Below are 20,540 nucleotides of genomic sequence, written 5' to 3'. Positions count from 1 at the left end.
AATAAGGCTGGTGTCTTTATAAAGAGAGGGAATTTGGACCCAGACACACGCACAGGGAGGATGCCATGTGAGCATGAAGACAGAGATCTAAGCCAAGGGAGGCCAAAGATGGCCAGTAGGCTCCGAAGGCTAGGGGAGTGGCCCAGAGCACCTGCTCCCTACGGCCTCAGCAGCCGCCCACTCTGCCGGCATCTTGAACTCAGACGTCAGGCCCCCAGAGCCATGAGAGAGAAACTTCCTGCTGTTTGAGCCCCGAGTTCACCGTGCTTTGTTCAAGCATCCCTGGAAGATTAATCTACCCTGTTCTCAGAATCAGCAAGGGCTCAAAAATCCGAGTCCCCAGGCCATAAGGTAGAAAGTGAGACCCAGCACGATTCAGGTTAAGATGCACCCTGCATGTATTGAGCACCAATGGTGTATCACAGAGGCTAGGCCCGTGGATCCCCAGAGTGACTTGTCAGGTGAGTGAGAGTGTCCCTGTTGCACAGATGAGGAAACAGAGACTCGGAGGACACGGGACTCACCCAGGGCAAAGACCCAGCAGAGCCTCCAGCCCACCCCAGCCCTGAGCACCCGGAGGAGTGCTTTCTGACAGGGGAGCTGTGGTCCTATTGCTGGGGTGTCTGCCCCTGTCCCCTGAGGTCCTCCACGGGGTCCTCCTCAGCAGAGTGTTCCACACTCTCCTCCTCCTCCTCGTCTCTCCTCTGGCTCCGTATGGTGGTCTGAGTGCTCTGAATGGTAATAGACATCAGCACAGCAACAGTATCAGTAATAACTAAGGGCAGCGACAAGGATCGAGCACTTTCTAAGAGCTCCCTGGAGCTCTGTTTGCCTAGTACTCCCCATAACCCTATTGGGGGGGGGTCGTGCTATTAGCCCTACTTTGCAGGAAAGGAATCTGAGGCACAGAAAGGTTAAGGCATTTTCCTGAGGTCACACAGCTTGGGAGCTGTGGATTTGGACCCAAATCCTCGCTGGGGGTCGTACTTGGTTCACCGCCTTTAGAGAGAATTATTTGGGAAGCCTGCCCCCTCCACTGTGGGGCGAGGTTCCCCTGGCCCCCCAACTCACTGAGTGACTGAACCTCCCCTGACTGGCATGAGGCCGCTTAGAGTCTGTCTTACTTGGTTGAGAACTCAGAGGTCTTCCTGTGGAAATAGAAATGTGCTTTGCTGAGCTTGTAGGAGAACGTGGAGTATATGTACCGTACGACTCTTCGAAAATCTGACTTCAGACTTCTGAAACCCATGGGCCCCGGGGGCTGTGACCGGGAGTGACCTGGCTGGAGCCCTTGCTTCTCAAGTGGACACACTTCAGGCTGCCTCTCGGGGGCGCTCAGGACACATGGTGGCTGCACTGCCTGGTGTGTGTTACTGATTCCACTTCCGAGCCCGTCCAGGTCAGACCCTGGGGCTGGTCTCCCCACTCCTGAAGCAGTGACTCCTCCTCAGGACCTCGTCGTGCGAATCCGTGTCCTCAGATGGCCACTCCCCGCCACAGGATTCACTCTCCCACCCTCAGTGCTCACCTGGCCAGTGAGAGCCCACGGGACAGCTGGGGAGGGCGTGGTATCCTTGAATGGCTGAGCATCATAGCGTCCGTAAACCCCACGCATCTTGGTTCTAAAATCCTGCCCAGGAGAGACCGGGATGGGCTGTTTCCAATCAGGAAAGGAAGGAAGGACCAAGGGAGGGGAGTGGCGGAGGGAGGGGAGGGAAGAAGGTGACCTGAGCAGAAACCAAGGGTCAGACACTTAACCCACTGAGCCACCCAGGCACCCCAGGATGCTTGCTTTAGACCAGCTGTCAGGCTGTGAGGAAGCCCATGTCAGCTGGAAGCGCCTCAGGGAGGCAGGCATTTGGGCTGTGGACCCCTGTGGACCCAGGCAGGTGGGGCCATGTGGATGTGTGGCTCCTGGAGTAAGTGGCCCAGGACCCCGAGCTCGGATGTGCCCTGTATTTGGTCTAATACCCTGCTGTCAGTCTCTTGAAGTTCTTAATAATCACTGAATGATAGACCCACATTTTCATTTTGCCCTGAACTCTGCAAACCTAGAGGCCTGTCCTGTACACAGATAACAGCCATCATCTGCCAGATACGGGAGAGGGAGCCTTCAACGTGACTCTAGCCCCAGCCACCGACCAGCTGGAAACCCAGGAAAGACCTGTGTAAGAGCACCCAGCTGAGCCCACCAGCCCCGGAACCACGAAAGAGAATTCCAGCGAGCGATAGCTGTTTGAGGGCTCTGGGACCGGCATGGTTGGTCATAGCTAAATGAGCGCTGCTAGGTACTCATCAGACCGGGTGGGGGGATAAGCAGTTCGTCCCCATCAGAGTGTAGCCATCATTGGCCGGGGATGCTCTTTGTCACTGTCGACTTCTCTGCTTGTTTTTTAACACCCAAGGGATGCTGAACTTGATTCCTAAATGACAGACTCGGGAAAAATCACCCCACCTTTAGTTGTGGCACCCAGAGGCAGATATTTAAAAGAATTTATCAGAATGAGTCTTCAGAATTATCACCATGGCAAAATGTTGCCAATAAAAATGGTTTCTATCAAGATACCTAAAATCAAATTGAGTCCCACACGGTCAAGTAGAACGTGGGGCACTTGCGGGGTATACCTCCAGATCTCTCTCCAGGTCGTAGCTCTCCAGGATCTGGAAGGCACTGGAATACACCTCCACCGCTTTGGCGTGGAAGACCATCTCGATGGTGACAAAGTCTGAAAAAATTTTCTGTGGGGAGAGAAGCCCGGATCACGTAAGCAGCACCGTCCTAAGGGGAGTCCTGGGGTCATCGTGAATGTGGACAAATAGGGGTGGAGGCTGTTAGTTGTTCTCATGGGGACAGGTCCTAGGCCCATGTTCCTTTTAATTTATTTTGTTTGGACGGACTATACATTTCCATTCAGAAGCCGCCTCGCACGGGAATTGTTCTGGAAACACAGAGGGCTTGTTTTCTGGTGAAGGCTTCCTGGGGGGCATCCTTTGCTCTGCGCCCTCACCTGGGCTCCTCTGCACAGCCTTTGCTTCTCTGACACTGAGGGACGGTGTTTGCAAGGGGACAGCTAGGACACCTCTGGCCTCTGTCACCCGTGGGCTAGGAGTGGATCTTCCCGGAGGCGCCTCACCACCAGACAGGCCAGCTCATCCAAATGTAATATGGGCTCCTCTCCCTCACACGGTTCTGCTCAGCTCAGCAAGCTCTGACAGAGCCCTGCCAGCATGGCTGGCCCCAGCGAGCGCCCCTTCCGCATGCCAGGCCTTCGCAGAGGCTCCTGCTTGGCTCTGGGCCCCGGCAGGACGTAGGCCCGCGCAGCCCCACAGGATGGACTCCACGGTGGGCCCATCGTGGGGGCATCTGCGTTTTCAGCCCTCCAGGGGATTCCTGCTGCCCGCTCAGCTCCGCGAACCCCTGTGCAAAAGCATCCTTACCTGCTTTCACAGGAACCCGAGCACTTTGTGACTATGATCATTTTATTAGACATGGGACTTAGACCTGATGCGGTGACCGTCATTATCTCCAGTTCTGAGTTTCTGCTCTCTCGGGACTGGGAGGGCTCTCTTGGGGCTTAGATAAGCACCCCTTTCAAACTTAGTCCCCCAAGTTTAGAGGATGCTGCACGTGTCCACTGGCCTCTAACTGCGGAAGCCGAATCTCAACTCTCCTCCCAAACAAACTCTTGCTGGCGCTCCACAGAGCCCTGCTTTCAGGCCACATAAACATCAAGTGCTTAATAATGGCCGGTTGGAAATTTAGGTCCCGCCTGCCGCAGGGATGGCAGAACACTCATCACCCCGGGTTCTGTTCTTGTGCATTCGTTTCCCAAATACTGACTGAGTACTCGAAGTGCCAGGTCCTGGACCCGGTGCGGGGACCCAGCAGGGGACAAGGCAGGCAGGTGCCACATCATGCCCCACGTGTGCGTGCCCCATGGCACAGATGCAGTACGGGGGGCAGGCTTTGAACAGCAAGGTGCAGCCCCCTCCTTTACTCTGTAATGATTAGCATGTGTCATAGGTCTTCCCCAAGGTGTCCGCTCCCTGAGGACAGGGGCCTTGCTTTCTGGCATGGTGCCTGACACATTGTAGGTGTGTAGTCAACGTTTGCTTGATTAATGAGTGAATTAAAGATACAATTAACCCATCCCCCTGAGATCGCTGTCCCTGGAGGGAGCAGAGCCATGAACTAACTTCAGGGCTGGACTGGCCTGGGGGTCCAGATGAGTTTCCCTGAAGATGAGGTGTTAACTTGATGCAGAGTGTGGGCAAAGCCTTCCGAGCAGAGGGCACAGCCTGTGCAAAGGCACTGAGGTGTGTTGGGGTTTAGTACACTTGAGCTTGGATTGATATGTCCCAGATAAGGCTGGGCTGGGGCTTCCAGAGACTTGGGGAGGATTTCTACCTTTATCCCTCGAGTAAGGGAAGTCGTAGGAGGGCCTTTAACCCAGGAGTGACAGATTGCAGCTGCCTTTGGTGAGATCCCTGGGGCTGCAACTTGGGGGTGGGGTTGTTGAGAATGGGTGCGGGGGTCTCTGTGACCAGCTGGGGCTCTGGGCCCAGGAGCCTGGGTTGCACTGCAGGGATAGGGAAGGAGGCAACCCCTCTGCCACCCTGCTGTGCCAAACCATGGCTTGCTCAGGGGAAGAGCAAAGAAAGGAGGAGGAAGTCAGAGCAAAGGCTGTGGGTCCTTGTGTGGGCTTGGAGGGGGTTGTGGGGACAATGTCTGCCAAATTCTCCTGGTGGGGAGCTGGGTTTGGGTGCTCAGAGGAAGGGCCTTCTCCCTGCAGCCAGGATTAGGCCAAGATAAACTGTCCTGGGAGCCCCGGCTCCAAGCCGTCTGGGCGAACAGCTGTACACACAGATGTGCTCACACACACGTCATGGACACACGTGCTTGCATGCTCACACAGATATATACGGGTTCACACACACACGCGTGTATGCAGACACTCCGACGTGAGGCCAGAATACTTGTAATGCAGGGCCGAGCCCACTACCTGCAGGTCCTTCAGCTTCTGCTTCTGGAAGGTGTCGATCACCTCCTCCAGCTGGTGGGTGATGCGGCTGGCATCCACTGAGGCCCTCTGCACACCGGTCTCCGCCTGGCTCCAGAGGCAGAAGGGTCATGGGATGGTTCCTGCCTTTAGACACTCTTCTGGGTCATTTTCTTTCTTCCCTTGGGTCATTTCTCCTGCCTGGTGACATCTCTTGCCAATTTGGTCATTGAAGGAAAGGCCAAGTAGGACCATGGTGAAAGGGCCAGGCGCTGCTTGGACAGACCTGCTTCCTAGCTGGGTGACCCTGGGCAAGTCACTAAACCTCTCTGAGCCTCCGTTCCTTTGCTTGTAAGCAGGGGGCAGTAATAACAGGCGCTTCGCAGGGCTGCAGGAATTGTACAGCGGGCACCTGCTGAACTGTTGTAGCAGGTGCTCCGCTTCAGTAGTAATTCCTGCCTGTGGAATGTTTTTAGGTAATTAAGTAATTCACCTGAGCCAGCTCCTGGCCAGGCACACGAAGAACATGCATTTTAGAGTCAGATACCCTCAGAATGGAGTTCTGGGTTTGCCCCGGCCTCCCTTGTGTGACCTTGAGCAGGCCCCCTTTCTTGGTCTCAGTTTCCTCATCTGGACGATGGGCATGAGGCTAGAGGTGCCCACATCCGGTGAGCATTCAGTAAGTAGCTCTGATGAGGAGGTGGGGGCACAGAGGGGGTGACTTCCTGGCTTACTGAACAGTGCGAACGAGGGGACAGAGCCCAGGTCTCCGGACGCCCGGCGACTGCTTGCCCTGCACCTCTGACCTGCATCCGAGCAGCCAGGCACAAGCTCGCCTGGCGGTTTTGTAAGGTCATTCGTCCCTTGCATGAGATTCCGCCTTCCCACACAGACCTGGGGCACTCACCTGGGACTGAGAAGGGTCCGGTCAAGGAGCCACATCAACCAGCAGCCCCGACCCAAAGGACCGTGGTGAGCAATGGCCACCCTGGCCCAGCAGCCTCAGGCCCGACCCCCAGGGAAGGATACGATCATTTGTCGATCCGAAGGTGACTTCTGCCTCAGTTTCTCCAGCTTTTCCAGTTGTTTCATCTCGTTCTTCTGGACTTGTTTGAATTTCTTGATCTCGGCCTAAGGGAAAGAGGAGAGCTGTTTCCTGGATGTCCAGGCAGGCCAGACCCCGTCGGGCAGGGCTCCCTGCTTACCCGTGTCTGCTTGATGTGCGCCCCATAGAGCTTCAGGGGGCAGATGACCTTGGTCTCCAGCCTCTCGACCTGGGGGAGCATGGACACGCAGAGAGTCAGAGCAGACAGGACCCGGGAGGTACGGGGAGCCTGGGGGCCTGCAGCCTGCATTTAGAGAGTGCTCTATGGCAGGAGCCTGTGGGGATTCCGGAAGCCTGAGACACACCCTGCCTTGCTCCTTAGGGTTGTGAGCACCCGCCTGCTCTCAGGGCTCTGCCTCCCAAAGGCTCAGGTAATACCTTTCATCTCACGAGCCTTATTTCCTCACCTGTAAAATGGGTATACTGGGAGCCACTGTGATCCCAGTTCTCCAGCCCGCCTTACGACTTGGCTGAGGGGACTAGACAGACTCACTTGGAACATGAAATAGCCCGGATTCAAGAGCTTCCTGAGCTGTGTGCGGCCCCTGAGGGCAGAGCAGGGTCTGTGAGGGGGATGCCGCACACCTGAGTCAATGCCTAAATGCCAGACCTTGGAGCCCCCCATCCCTTTCCCTTGGGCTTCTTAAGACCCTGACTGCCGGCCACCACACCAGGGGTCCTGAATCAGCACGTCCTCATTGTGGCCCAAGATTCTGCATTTCTAAGTTCACAGGTGAGGCTGATGCCTTGAGCGCCAGTGACAGGGGGATCCCCAGAAATCCTGGCACGGCGGATGGACGAGGTGATCTGGAATCGCCACCAAGCCCCTTCCTCCTCCTTGTCAAGGTTTATGACGCTGCTGGAGTAGAACACAAATCTTAAATAATAATAAATTCCCAGGAGTCAAAAAGGAAAAGGGACTTCTCCCCTTGCTTTCCTTACAGCATTTTCTTTTAGAAAACCTGCAACTGTAAATCCCTTTCTCTGTCCCTTTGGGAATTATGTAAACCTTTTTGAAAGCTAAATAAGATTCTTGATGGTTTACAAGCTGGGAATGGCAGGCATCTCTTTGAAATGTCAACATCAAGGAAGATGCGACTCCCCGGGGAGTTTGCTCTGGGGCCTGGCTCCAAGCTCTGCCGACCTGCTGGTGACAGAGATAGAAGCTTTACTCTTCCTTGGGAGAGAGGTGATCTGTGACACAGGTGGCACCCAGCTGCCGGTGAAATTCGGAGGTCCTGTGGAGCCCACGGTGCCGTCTGGTCCCCTGTCCGGAGACAGTGCACGCGGGTGGTTTCTGTCCCGCTGTGCTGGGGAGCGAGGGTTCTACCTGCAGGCCCTGACACGTGGCCCACAGTGTGTCCTATTTGGTGCTTACTCCGAAGAAAAGCTGGTTGGATCTTGTCTGCAGTCACAGGAGGCTTTCCTGGGCTGGCAGGTGATGTGTATTTTCAGTCCTCCCCCTAACACGCTGCTGCCTCCATGCCCTCACCCGCCAGGGTCCTGGGCCCTGGAACGTGCCTCCTGCCTGGGACTCACGGAGCCCGCAGCTACAGCCCTCAGGCCTGGCTTCCCGGGGCCCCCTGCCTTGTCTGGTCTTCGTCCAACTGCCTCCAGGCTCTGGGTCCCATAAAGGGTGGCGTGACCCCCAGGAAGAGAGTGGTGTGAGTGTCCACCCTTCGGGGATGCCTTTGGCAGAGGCAGGTCCTTGAGCTGGGGCCCCGACGGTGCGGCTCCCACTGTGAGGCCCGACCCCAGCCTGGGGACTGGGGTCCTCCCGCGCGACCCCGCCTACCTCGGCCTGCCGGTAATCCTGCACCTTGGCCAGGTCCTCGGCGAAGTTCCTCATGGTGGCCCGCATCTCTGGGTTCTCGGTGTTGGCGAAGTCGGTGAGCTGTCTGACGAGCTGATCAGCCTTGTCCCGCAGCCGAGCCGTCTTGCGGGTGTAGGCGGCCAGCAACGAGCAGAACTGGCCGAAGTACTTCTCGGCATTGGTCACAGTGTTCTCCATCACCCTCACCTGGCTGTCCCTGGGGAGGACGGGGCCTGAGAGGCTGTTCTGGCAGGTCGGGACAGCGACTCAGGGGTCACCCCTGCATCACCCCCCCATCTAGCTGTCGAGCACCCCCCTGCAAGGTGTCTGGTCCCCTCCCCCAGTCATGCACATGGTTCTCTCCGGGCGGATGTGGGAGACCAGCAGGGTGGAGAGAGGCTGCTCAGACTGCCCGCGGGAATGCCAAGGCTGGTTTGACTCCAAATCCAGCCTGAGCCTCCCTGGGACCCTCCGGGGGCTTTGATCTTCCCGATGGAGTTACTCTTCCAACCACCTCTAGCTGCCACGGCCCCTTCCCTCCGAAGGCCTGATTCTGCTCCCTTCCCCCACTGCTGAGCTTTGAAATTCTCCCCCTTCTCCAAAGCCTGGAGGCTTAAAAGAAAACTTAAACTTTTTTAGGGGGCCTGTTTTAGGTTGACAGAAACACACTTAAGTGGAAAATCCAGAGAGGTCGCATATGGCCTCCCCTCAGGCCGCACGCGGTTTCCCTGTTATTACCAGGGGCTGCATTTTTGGAGAAGCGCATAGAGTGGTTGGCAGGGACCCTCGAGTTGGCGACGCTCGGAGGAACCAGGCGCCAGAACATACGGGTGAGGGGCAGGCAGGCTGCGCGGCCACATTGACAGGGTCTGGCCAGAGGCAGTGCCGTCAGGGACGATACCACAGGGGCACAGGGTCTGGGGGGCTTGGAGGCACCGAGAGGGGTTTCCCAGGTGGAGCCAAATGAGGGAAAGAGGGAATGGATCCTGTGAATTTGGCTACCCCTGAGCTGTGGGTGATGAATGCTAGAGAAGCAGAGGCCCGATTCTGGAAGGTTTGCTGGGCTTCCCTTGACCTTGAGGTGGGGTGCTGTGGGAGGGAGGGCACCCTTTACCACCACCCGGCCCCAGCAGGCCTGGCTGCCCCATCTCTCTTGGTGCATCAGACCCCCCAAACCCTGCTTCCCCTTCCCTCCCTGCCCAGGCCAGCGCAGGGCCACTCACCTGGAGAGAACAATGCTCATTGTGACCGGAGGCTCCAGCTGTCCTAAGCGAGGGGAATGAAGCCAGGGCCCCAGGGGTCCCGAAAGCCAGGGTGGAGCGGGCGGGGCTGGGCGCAGCTGTGCGATCTGGGCTCCAGGGACACTGGCACCTGGTTGCCAGGCAACATGGCCACCCACAGCCACCCTGGGAGGAGCCCCAGCTGGTTGCCTGGCAACCTCTCCCCAGGCCAGCCTTGCCAGCCTCGCACTGGCTGGGGGAGGGGTCCCAGAGAGCCCCCATATCCTTCGTTTGAAGTTGGAGGTTCTGCAGAGCCAGGCAGTGTGGCGGTTCTCTAGCACAGATCGAATTTAGGGCAGCTTGCTTGGGGCTCAGCCATGAGGGGCTGCCGCCCAGCCTTGCCCCAAATTCTGGGAGCGGCCGGCAGGGTCCTAGGATACCTGGTTACCTGGGAGAGGCTGTAGGGGAAGGCACAGAGTCCATCTGGGGGGTCCTGGAGCCTTGTAGCTGAATGGAGGGGACAGGGACAGCCCAAAGGGACTTTTTTAACATTTCAGTCATCGTCTTGTTATTCTCCCCCTTATTTATAAAAAGTTATTGCTCATTGTTAGAAATGACAAAAGAAATGGCTAGAAAGTAGAGAGAACCCGAAAGGAATTCCCAGACCTCATGATGAAGCTGTACTAAGGTGCACGTTTTCCTGAGTGAAGGCCGTGTACCTTACACCGCATGCACGTTCCACCTAGAGAAGGACGGAGGTGCCAGCGCTGTGAGGGATAGGGCACGCGGAGGGGCAGGTGTGGTCCAAGCACAGCGAGCTGTCGCGGGATTCCCTGGCTGCGTCTGTTCCTCCTGGTGCGTCGGCGGGTTTTCAGAGTGGAGAGCTTTTTTTTTTTTTTCCCTTAAGCACAGATAAAAGCAAGGACTTGAGAGTTTACTAAACACAGGTTTAAATCCCAGAACCCAGCCCTGCTATGGGACCTTGGGCAAGTCACCTCCCCTATAAAATGGCATTGTGACAGTACCTTGTTGCCTGGTTCTCGTTAGCAGAAAGAAGTCTCTGGTGTGATGGTAAAGGGACAGGGCAAGGCCAGACTTCCACAGCGGTTCTGTGCACATGGGCCCAGCGTGGTGACGCCTCCCCCGCAGCGCGTCCTGGGTGCCCCACGCCCTGTGCTGCTGCCTGCCTGCTCCCTGTACTTCGCTCTGCGCTGTGTGCTTTAGGCTCTCCCCTGCAGGATGCTGGGCAGGGCAGAGGCTCCTGTGCCCCCCACTCTGCGCACCAGGTGCCGTCCCTCTCAGGTTCTTGGCCCCCTTCATTCTTGGGGCTGTGCTGAATTGAATAGCATCTCCCCCAAAATGTCCCCCTGACACACCTCCGGAAGTGACCTTATTTGGAAAGAGGGTCTTTGCAGATAGAACCAGCTGAGATGGGTCATGCCGGAGTGGGACAAGCTCTAGTTCAGCAATTAGTGTCCTTATGAGAAGAGGAAGCAGAAGCCCAGGGAGATGGCTGTCTGACACAGGGGCCGAGACGGGAGGGGCGTGGCCGCTGCCTAGGACGGCCGGCAACACCAGGAGCTCAAGGAGGCACGGAGGATCCTCCCTTGGAGCCCTCAGAGGGAGCTCAGCCCTGCCCCCACCTTGATTTTGGACCTCTGTCTTCCAGACTGTAGCATAAACCTCTGTCGTATTAATACTTGTTTTAGTATGGTGGCCCCAGGACCCTTGCCCGTCCCCTCCCTCCCCACAGCGCTGCTGTGTTCCCACATGGCTAGCCTCTCTCCGCATGGGGGCTGTGGCCTGCCTGTTTTCTCCAGGTCTTCTGACTTCACATGGGTTCCCTATACCTTGATGATCCCTTTGGTTGATGAATTCCGTCCTGAGCAAGCCTGGCAGTGTCTTGTCCATGTTGAGAGGTGCCCATGATGAAGGTGGCGCTTTTGCCCTGGGTTCGGGATCTGGTCCCTGGTCAAACAAGCATGCCACTCTGTGTCCCTGTCCCTCTACACTTCTTTCTGCAGCTTCAACACCAGCAAGCCTCTCCTCTTCCTGGAGAAATGCCCCCCAGCTGACTCCCCCAACCCTCCTCTCTTCTACTGCCCACCTCCTCAGGGAACTTTCAAACAAGTGGCCTTTCCTCGCTCGGTTCCCTTCACTCCCTCTTGTCTTTCCTCATTGTCACTATATCCAGGGCCCTGGCCCTGGCCCATGGCATCCAGGCCAACAGCCTGCTCGATGGATTTTGGCCTTTCCAGCCCCCACAATCCTAAGAGCCAACTCCTTAAAACAAGTCCCTCATCTTTCTGAGGGTCTGGTTTCGTCCCTCTGGAGACCCCAGCTATTGTAGGGCGAGGAGAAGCTACAAAGGTCTGCAGGCTTCTGCCCTCCAGGAGGGGCGTCTGTGTAGTCGGTGATGGCCACAGGAGGGCAGCAGAGACCCCCTTATGAGGGCCTCTGGGGCACAGGACAGTGTGGTGGGGGACCTGGAAACCCAGCACTGGGAGCACCGCCCAGAAGAAGCCACCTTAACACCGATGGCGGAAAGAGCAGTTTGTGGGGGTGGTTGTCAGCGAGAAAGGGCGACGTTTTAGTTCACGTCTTAGAAACTTAAAGAAATTTGAAAAATGAAAACCACCTTCCCATAGGGCCACATAGAGACCTCTTGCGGCCGGAGAGGGAATAGCTGGGGGATGGGGAGCTGCCGGGCTGCAGGTGCCCCCTCCCGCCGCCTCCCGCCGCCTCCCGCCGCCTCCCGCCGCTTCTCCACCCCACCCCCCTTCTCAGGGTCGGGCTGCTCTGAATCCTCGAGAAAAATTGAACACAGCCGCTAGAACGGGGCGGGGGGTGTGTAGAGCCCGTGGGCTCGGTCTCTCTTTCGTATAAACATGTTTCTGCCGAACCCTACAAGGGAGGCAGACATCCTGACCCTCTGCCCAGACCCCAGGGTCTGCAGGCTTCTGCCCTGACCCTACAAAGAGCAAGGACATTCTCCTACGAGCCCTCATGGGGCTGTCACACCCAAGAAATTAACCCGAACGCAATACCCACTCTCGAAATTCCCATGTCCCCCACCATCCCATGCGTGCCCCTGAGTGCTGGCTTTGCTGCTAATTCAAGAGGAGTTGCAATTCCTGCCTGAGTCTATCTGGTCTCCTTAAATTGGGAACTGCTCCTCAACCTTGTAGATACTGACTTTTCTATTTTGTAACTTTTCATTTTGAAATCATTTCAGTTGTACAGAAATCAGGCAAAACTCTTTCACCCAAATTCCCCAGTTGGGAACATTTTACTGATTTTACTTTGTCTTACCATTCTCTTTCTGTGTGTGGGTGGTGTTCTCTGATCTACTCGAGAGCCAGCTGCAGACCCGATGGCCCTTCACCCAGACACTTCACGGGTGTTTCCTAAGAGCAGGATGGGCCTCGTGCAACCACAGTACAAATGGTGAAATCAGGAAACTAACATGTTTTTTTTTCCTATTATCTCATGGCCTGACTTTGTTCAGAATTCACATTTGTTGTCCTAATAATGTTCTTTTGGTCAAGAAGCAAACATCGTTTTCGGGCTCACCTGCTATCTCTAGCTAGCCTGATCCTGACGTGTGTGTATACTCTGGGCCAGTTGTTTTAGAGAACATTGCTCCATTCGGGGTCACTGATGTTTCCTGAAACATTGTGTTGTACACTTGGGAGGAGTGCTCAGAGCTGGTCCTTGGTCTGGGCTCAGTCGCTCCTCTGTCTGGGATCAGGTGCTGCTGATGGTCCCCTCCACTCCGGCTCTGGGCTCCTGGTAGGGACACAGCCCTACACGAGCACACAGGTCCTTGCCTCATGGAACTTTCTGTCTAGGGGGCCAAGTCTGGGTTCCTGGCTAGGACCCAGGACAGGCCAGGACTCCTCCCCGAGCCTCGATGAAGTAGGGATAATAATCATCCGCTCTCATCGTGTCACTTCGGGGTGATACTGGGAAGGATCCTCATTGTCTGGTTATAGTAACCCAGGGCAGGACGGAAGTGGCAGGTCCAGGTGGGCAGAGGGCCTGCCAGGGCCCGCGGAGGCCCCGTCCCCACATGGAGTCCGACCTCACTGGCTCAGGGAGCTCTTCCCTCCCAGGATCCAAGCCTCAGACATTGTCAGTGCAGCCAAAGATTGAATTAGTTGTTTTTTTTCCAGCAGCCACATTACACTGTGCTGACATTTCACAGACTGTGCAAAGCCAGCAGGCTAATGCACAGACTCAGGGTGGGGGCTCAGTTTGGGGCCTCTGCAGACCCCACAATTGGCAGTGGTTTTGTGATTCTGCCAAGCCCCAGCATTTCTTCCGATTCTGAGTCTGGTTTGGGGGATGTGTGCATGGATCTTGGGGGTCGTGCTAAGAGGCAGGGGGGATGGTGTTGGGTGGGGCCCCTCTCCGGGTCCTGGTTGGTGAAGGCAGTGGGATGGACCAGATCCTCTGGAAAATGGTTCCATCCCAAATGGCGAGGCACTGGGGGACATGAGGTCTGCCTAGGAGGTGTATGGCCGACAGGGGCATTAGAGAAGCTGATGCCAGAGTATTGTTCCCTGGGTGCCGGGCCTTGAATTGGCAAAGAGCAATAAGGAATGGGGCAGAGTGTCTCAGTTCCATGTGCTAGGCAGTCTCTGGAAGGGGTGGGGGTGGGGCTCTCATCCCGACTCTGCCTCCTGCTCTGACTCCTGACCTCCAGGACATGAGAAAATAAATATGTGTTGTATTAAGTTTGTGGCCATTTGCTACCACAGCCACCAGAAACCCCCTCTAAATTCCAAGCTTGGTCATCTCTCCCTTCTCTGGGTCTGGCCACAGAGAACACAGAGAAACCCTGAAGGGCCGGGGAACTGGTGGGGGCACCTGTCTAGGAGGCACCGTTTGTGGAGCCCTCATTGCCCTCATGGGCTTTAACAAGCTCCCCACTCCTGGATGTGGGCCCTAAGCTCCAGATCAGACCCCTGGCACTTTGCTCCTGTTCTTCCTGTTGCCTGAGCCCTGATCCTCAGCCCGCAGAGCCACAGGAGGAGGACTGTGGAGCCAGAGTGCCCAAGTTCAAATCCAGCCCTGCTGAGTGCTGTGGGGCAATACTCACTCTCTCTGAGCCTCAGTTCCCTGCCCAGTATAATAAGGATGGGATGCGTCTGTTCTACTGGGTTCCCAGGGCATCATGTGAAATAATATCCATGAAGCTCTTTGTCACCATGCCTGAGTATGTCACTTACTCTTCCCATCTTTAAGGCCATGTTCAAATGCCTCCTGCTCCTGGGCTCTTCCCTCTGACTGCAGACAGCCCTTTGAATCCCAGGTACCAGGATACAGGTTTAGTCACCTGTAATGACAATACAGTTGCTAAAATTTGGGGGGCTCTTACCCTGAGCCAGGCACTAAGCTAAATAGTTTACACTTGCATATTGATACGTGCCACAATTACTATTATGCATAATAATTATCAGTCTCATCTCAGAGTGTGCCCCAGCCTCTCACACAGAGTAGGTCCCCTTCAGCCCCTGTGCACTTGACTGCAGTTCCACCCCCCAACCAAAAAATGGGACATCATTTAGAAATAGCATTGCCACAAGTAAAAGGAAACCCCAAATAATCATAGCTTTAGGAACATGGACATTTATTTCTCACTTGTGTGATGTCAGGATGTCAGAATTTAGATTTCTTACATCTGATTCTTCTGTTGGATTCTATTCCTAGAGTTGCCTCATGGTCCAAAGTGGCACTCCAAAGTGGTCCAAAGTGGAACTCCAGCCACCACATCCACCATCTATCTAGTAAGAAAGAAGAGAGGGTCAAAGAAGACCATGCTGCTTTCTTTACTGAAGTTGTACATATCACTTTGTGCTCATATCTCATTGGCCAGAACCACACCACAAGTCATAACCACATATGACTCCTTTGCATAGCTGCAAAGGAGGCTAGGGAATGCAGTCTAGGCTGTAGGTCCCCATTTTTGGCAGGGCCCACATCTACCAACTCCCCATGGATTCCATTGGCACGCACATCCACAAAAGCCCCAGCTTCAGGAAGCTTGATGGAGACTCCCTCAGTCTTTCTGAATGGGAACCCAAAGTCAGGGATCTGGGGAAGTTGGCTGACACCCTGTACTCTCTAGAACTCAGAGCTCATGTGCTGACCAAGCACCAGTGACAGGCCTGATGTCCTGTCTTTCTCCAGGCCAGTGGGTTCCCTGGGCTCAAGATCGTATTTGTGGCTTGCCTCACTGCCTGTCTGCAGTCTTGACCAAACAATTAGAAGGGACTCTCAGATTTCTTCAGATGAGCAGAAGAAAAGAAAGAAAACCCAAAATATGTTTCCCTTGGAAAACCTGGGGATGATTTCAAAACCTGATGATGCTCAAGTCGGGAAAGGGTTGGAGTTGCTGCTGTCTGGGTCCACCAGATAGAAAAGTCCAGAATGCTGTAGGGGAAGGGCCCTGGAGGGGAGGGCTCAGGAATGGTCAACTTGCCCTGGGGAGACCATGCTGTGTGACCTGGACAGGTCACTTTCCCTCTCTGAATCTCATGTTCTGATCTGTATGAGGGCGGGACCACGTATCCTCCTATCTTTGCCACCCTGGAGATCTGTCCCACATCCCACAGCCCCCCCATACTCCGACCCCAAACAGCTTGCTGATGGGCAGAAAGCCCTCATCTCCTGGCTCAGCACCATCCTGGAACGCGAGGCTCCTGAGAGCTGGGCTCCATTTCCTCTCCTTCCTTCCTTCTGCTGGACTTCTGGACGCACAGACATTTCTGTAGAGCAGGACAGCCTTACCCTCCCAGGCAAAGGGAGCATGTAGGAGCAGTTAGGTCCCTGCCAGGGAAGAGAGGGAAGGGTGACGCAGAGCAGGAAACCCAAAGACACAGCTTACTCATATTTTTTTACAAAGCATTTCCCCCTAATTATCGAAGATCCAGAAATATAGGTAGAGAGAGAACAACCATACTCCCCCATCCAGAGGTGTCCATCAGTACCATGTGGAAACATTTCTTTACCATCTCTTCGGTGAATACAGTCTCCTACTCTTTGCATATCATAGGCATTTCTGGGTTCTGCACAAACTCTGCATTGGCGTGATTTTTGTTATTTTCCACCTTTTTGTTAAGAAAAATTTCGAGTATATAGATCAGTGGGAAACAGGATGCCGCAGTCTGTCAACCCACCATAGAGGTTTGGGAAAGGTCAGGTTTCTAACAGTGCAAAAGCCAGTCCAACAGCCTTGCCGGGCGCTCTGGACCCCTCTAGGATGGGGGAAGGTCTCTAGGACTAGAGCCCGTGTCCCATGAGTTCGGGACCCTTTCCCTCAGTGGGAGGGAATCACCAGGGCGTCCCCCTGCCCCACACCAGTGGGGATCCAGTGCCAAGCGCTCCTCAGTTTTCTCCAGTCACATCTCCACAACAGCTACTGGTAGGATACCACCACTGATTGGGGGGGGGCACCTGTGGCCCCCATGGCTGGCCACATGCCAAAGCAGGCCTGGTTGACATTTCCATAGTCCAAAGCAAACAAATGGGGAAGATCATGGAAAATGCTACGATATACTCACCAAGTGCGGCTGATCCCAGTTTAAAAAAAAAATTCCCGAACTGCTGATCTCCTTTGCCTTGGCCAGGGTCATGTGTCTCCTCTTTGGTGCAAAGTGGCAGTGGCTGAAAGTGGTATTTTGAAAAATGTCCTCATTTGGCAAAACACAAATTTGGCAACCCTATGTTGGTCCCCAAAACTGAAGGAAAGAACGAATCACTAACGTACGGCGTTTAGAGCCGTACTGGGGACTGCCATCTGGTGTATCTCGTTGGTCTCTCGCTTACCGCCTGGCCTGTCCCAGGGCCCACCAGTCCAGGGCCTCCAGAGGCGGGGGGGCAGGACCACCTGGGACGTAGGTCAGCCTCAGAGGTCTGTGAGGGGGAGGGGTCGATGTGGCTCATTGATGCCTGTTTTCCAAATGAGGAAACTGAGTTGGAAATGGTCTGTCCTGTGCTTGAGAAGACCGGAGCCAGCACCAAAGCCCAAGCCTCCCCTCCCCACTATGTCTTGATCCCACCAGTCAGGAAAATGCAAAATAATAATCCGGGGGAAGCCCATGCAGACTCGACAGCTCACTCTTGGGCCAAGTCAGGATATTTTTTTTAAAGTTTCCCAAATGGAGGTCTTCCTCTCACAGCATTTTATTCAAATAAGGATTCTGTAACACACACACACACACACAGCTATGAGCTCAAAAGACAGCTGTCCCTTCCTGCTGATGTGTTCTAAGCATGTGAGGTCCTTCGTGCCTCTGTTTTGAGCTCCTGGTAACTTCAACCTGTTCTTCACCGACCCCCAGCCCACCTTTTGGGGACTGCCACAGCCAAAGTGCTTGGTTCGAATCCTAGCTCTTCTGCCTCCCAGTCGGGCGACTCTGGACCCGTTCTGACCTGCTCCAGGCCTCGGTGTCCTCACCTGTAGAATGGGCATAGGAAGACAACCGCCTTCCTTGTGGGAGGGTCAAAACCACCACCGCAGTCTGACAGCGTCTGGCGCAGATTAAAGGCTCCTAAGTGTCCCTGAGCAGGGGGATGAGCAGGGCCTTGGGTAGAAGCTTCCTGGTGGAGCCGGGAGCGCAGTGGATGTGAGCCAGTCAAGTGGGAAGGCACCCAAGAGCAACTTTGCTGACTTCAGGTTCCACTGAAGCCCGCGGCCACCGTCCAAGCCGCCTCTGTCAGAGGGAACGAGAGTGACCTCCCTGCCGGCTCCCTGATCCCATGGGGACGACTCAGCGTTGCTGGACAGAACTTCTTTCTTGAAACAGTAAGTGCTGAGCGCTTGCGTTTCCTCTCTCACAGGGCGGCCTCAGCACATCCGCCTCGATGAATTGATGTCCCGCCACATTTGGCTGAGATGACCGCCTCTGAGGCCAAGTCGCGGGGGCTGGGCCCCAGCCAGGCCAGGGCACCATCCAGGAGCAAAACTGCAGCGCTGGGGCCTGGCCATCACCCCCACCCCGAAACCAAGGCCCTCCCTGGGCGGTCACTGTGAGGATGGGGTCCGCCTGGGCTGGGCTGAAGCCGCAAGTTGTCAGAGCAGAGCTCTCAAGGACTTGGAAATTTCCACATGATGCCAACGTCGCTGTGGCTTTCGGACGTCTCACTGATAATAAAAAAAAAAAAAAAAAAATCTTTAGATCAAAGCAGCACGCAGTCAGGATTCATTCGACACTATTTTTGTCAGGAGCAGCTGCTCCGGGCTGGGACCCGGGGACTGCGGGGGACAGGACAGGTGCGCTCCCCGACTTGCTGGAATCTCAGGCTGCGGGAGCCCCCAGCTGGAGCACCACAGGAGAACTACATTCTACATTCGTAAGAACAGGGAGGGAGTTCAGAGCCCAGAGGAGTCACCCCGACTGCCATGGTTGGAATCAGACAGACAGACAGTAATCTGGGGGGTGGGTTTGCAGGGAGACCGGAACCCAAGTGCACTGCCCGCGGGCGTGGAAGTGGGGGCAGCCGTCCTGGCCCTTCCTCCAGAGGCAAACACACGCTAGCCACGTGACCCTCCTAGCTATCTAGACCGATGACAGTGGCCACAGAAATGCGTTTGTGAACATTCACAGCAGAACTGTCCACAATAGCCAGAAAGTGCCAACAGCTCACGTGTCCACCAGCAGGTAAACGGGTAAGTGAGTGCGGCCTGACCTCGCCGTGGGATGTTGTCCAGCTCTCGCGAGGAACGGAGCTCTGACACAGATGGCCGGGCCCGAAAAACACCCGACTAAGTGAAAGAAGCCAGTTTTGAAAGACCTACGTATGGTGTGATTCCATTTATGTGAAATGTCAAGAGTAAGGACATCAGACAGAGTCGATTAATGCTTGCCAGGGCCGGGGGAGGGGGAGAGGGGTGACCCTGAAGGACACGGGGTTTCCTTAGGAGGGTGAAGAAAATGCTCTCGGCTGCACAGCAGTGACGGGTGCGCACCCCTGTGAGTACATCACGGAGTGCTGGGGGCTCTCGGTGGGTCAGGCGTCTGACTCTAGATTCCAGCTCAGGTTACGAGCTCAGAGTTGGGCCAGGCGCTCGGTGTAGAGCCCACTTGAAAGAGTCTCTCTCCCCCTTGCCCTCCCCCCCCCCACTCTCTAGCAAACAAAATCTTTTTTAAAAAACTGCTGAATGGTACTCTCTAAAATGGAGAATTTTCTCATACGTGAATGATACCTTAATACTAAAAACAAGGCGGAGGAAAGAGCTGGGAAATGGGGGCTTTCAACCTCTCACGGCTTTCTCGGCTCATGAGTCCTGGAAAGTACACACAGTATTTGTGCCTTTGAAACTTCCCAGGCCTTCAAAGCCAGTGACTCCAACGTCTTCTTCAAGGTCTTTTTGCTAGAGGTTATATCTATGGCCTGGGCTGTCCAGAGAAGGGGCCGGTACATTTTGAGCACAGTTAAGTGGCCCACAAAGACATGTGAGGAACAGCAGGGAAATCTGAGATGGCCACCTCTTTGTTTCTCTCTGGAAGTCTGAACGCCAGCCAAAGCCTTTTGCCCTTCAAAGCCAGCCCTTGCTGGCTCCTCTCAGTTTAAATGTGTAGCCTTTTCATGAAAAAGAATAGAGAGACTACTGCCAGGTACTGTTGGGCAGGTTGTCTACTGCGTAACATTTATTGAACATTGGTATATATGAGAAACTGTACCGAGCACTTTACCTAGGATGAACTTTTCTTAATCCTCCCATTCACCCTTCAGTGAGAGTTATCCTCAGTTTATGAAGACAGGAATCTTGGGAAGTTTCATCAGTCCCCAGATTCATCCTCCTCTCACAGTGGTTTTGGGAGGGATGCAACTCTGGCAGGAGCCTGACCTTCCTGCAGAGCAGGTCCTGCCTGACCCCCTAGGTCACCCAGGGAGCCTGTGGCCTGCCTATAGCTGGAAAGGGCAGTGGTGATGCACGCAGGCCAGGCATCAACAGAACAACAGGACTTGGTCCAATCTTGCTGGCTCTGTTCTTATGGAAGCTTTTTAATCTCTCTGGGCCTTGATTTCCTCATCTGTACAGTAGGGCAGTGATAATATCTTTCTAGAGCTGGTGTAAGGATTGAACAATTTAACACAGGCAGATAAACCCCAGTCCACGGTAGTGTTCAGAGTCATGTCTTGGCTGCTTTTTCCCATCAGTCCCGGAGGACAGGGGGCTCAGCTGTCCCGTTCATAGGGATACCCAGTGTCCTGTGCAGTTCCCGGCACATAGGAAGCCTGGAATTAATAGTGTTTGAACAAATGAATGAGTGAGTTTTCCTTAGTGCAGAGTCAGGGCTGAGACCGCAGGATGGGCCTCTGGAAGTCACCAGACCCTGGTCGAAGAGGCCACAGCCCCCAGATGCCCCCGCCTGGGCAGAGGTCGGGCT

General features: G+C 55.0%; 1 protein-coding gene across 1 annotated transcript; it reads right to left on the bottom strand.

The window, feature by feature from the left end:
- Positions 1 to 554: 554 nt before the first annotated feature.
- Positions 555 to 9,299, bottom strand: CIBAR2 (CBY1 interacting BAR domain containing 2). Its single transcript, XM_044260369.1, has 9 exons — positions 9,142 to 9,299; positions 7,901 to 8,135; positions 6,206 to 6,274; positions 6,030 to 6,131; positions 5,908 to 5,913; positions 5,004 to 5,108; positions 2,626 to 2,739; positions 1,529 to 1,630; positions 555 to 731 (listed from the first exon to the last, which is right to left on the bottom strand). The coding sequence occupies exons 1-9, from the start codon at positions 9,159 to 9,161 to the stop codon at positions 609 to 611; spliced, it is 876 nt and encodes a 291-aa protein (XP_044116304.1). The 5' UTR covers positions 9,162 to 9,299; the 3' UTR covers positions 555 to 608.
- Positions 9,300 to 20,540: the final 11,241 nt, after the last annotated feature.

Source organism: Neovison vison, chromosome 7 (genome assembly GCF_020171115.1).
Source record: "Neovison vison isolate M4711 chromosome 7, ASM_NN_V1, whole genome shotgun sequence".
In the NCBI taxonomy this organism is placed as follows: domain Eukaryota; kingdom Metazoa; phylum Chordata; class Mammalia; order Carnivora; family Mustelidae; genus Neogale; species Neogale vison.
The sequence above is the reverse complement of the archived record's forward strand: the minus strand, read 5'-3'. Positions and strand labels throughout refer to the sequence as shown.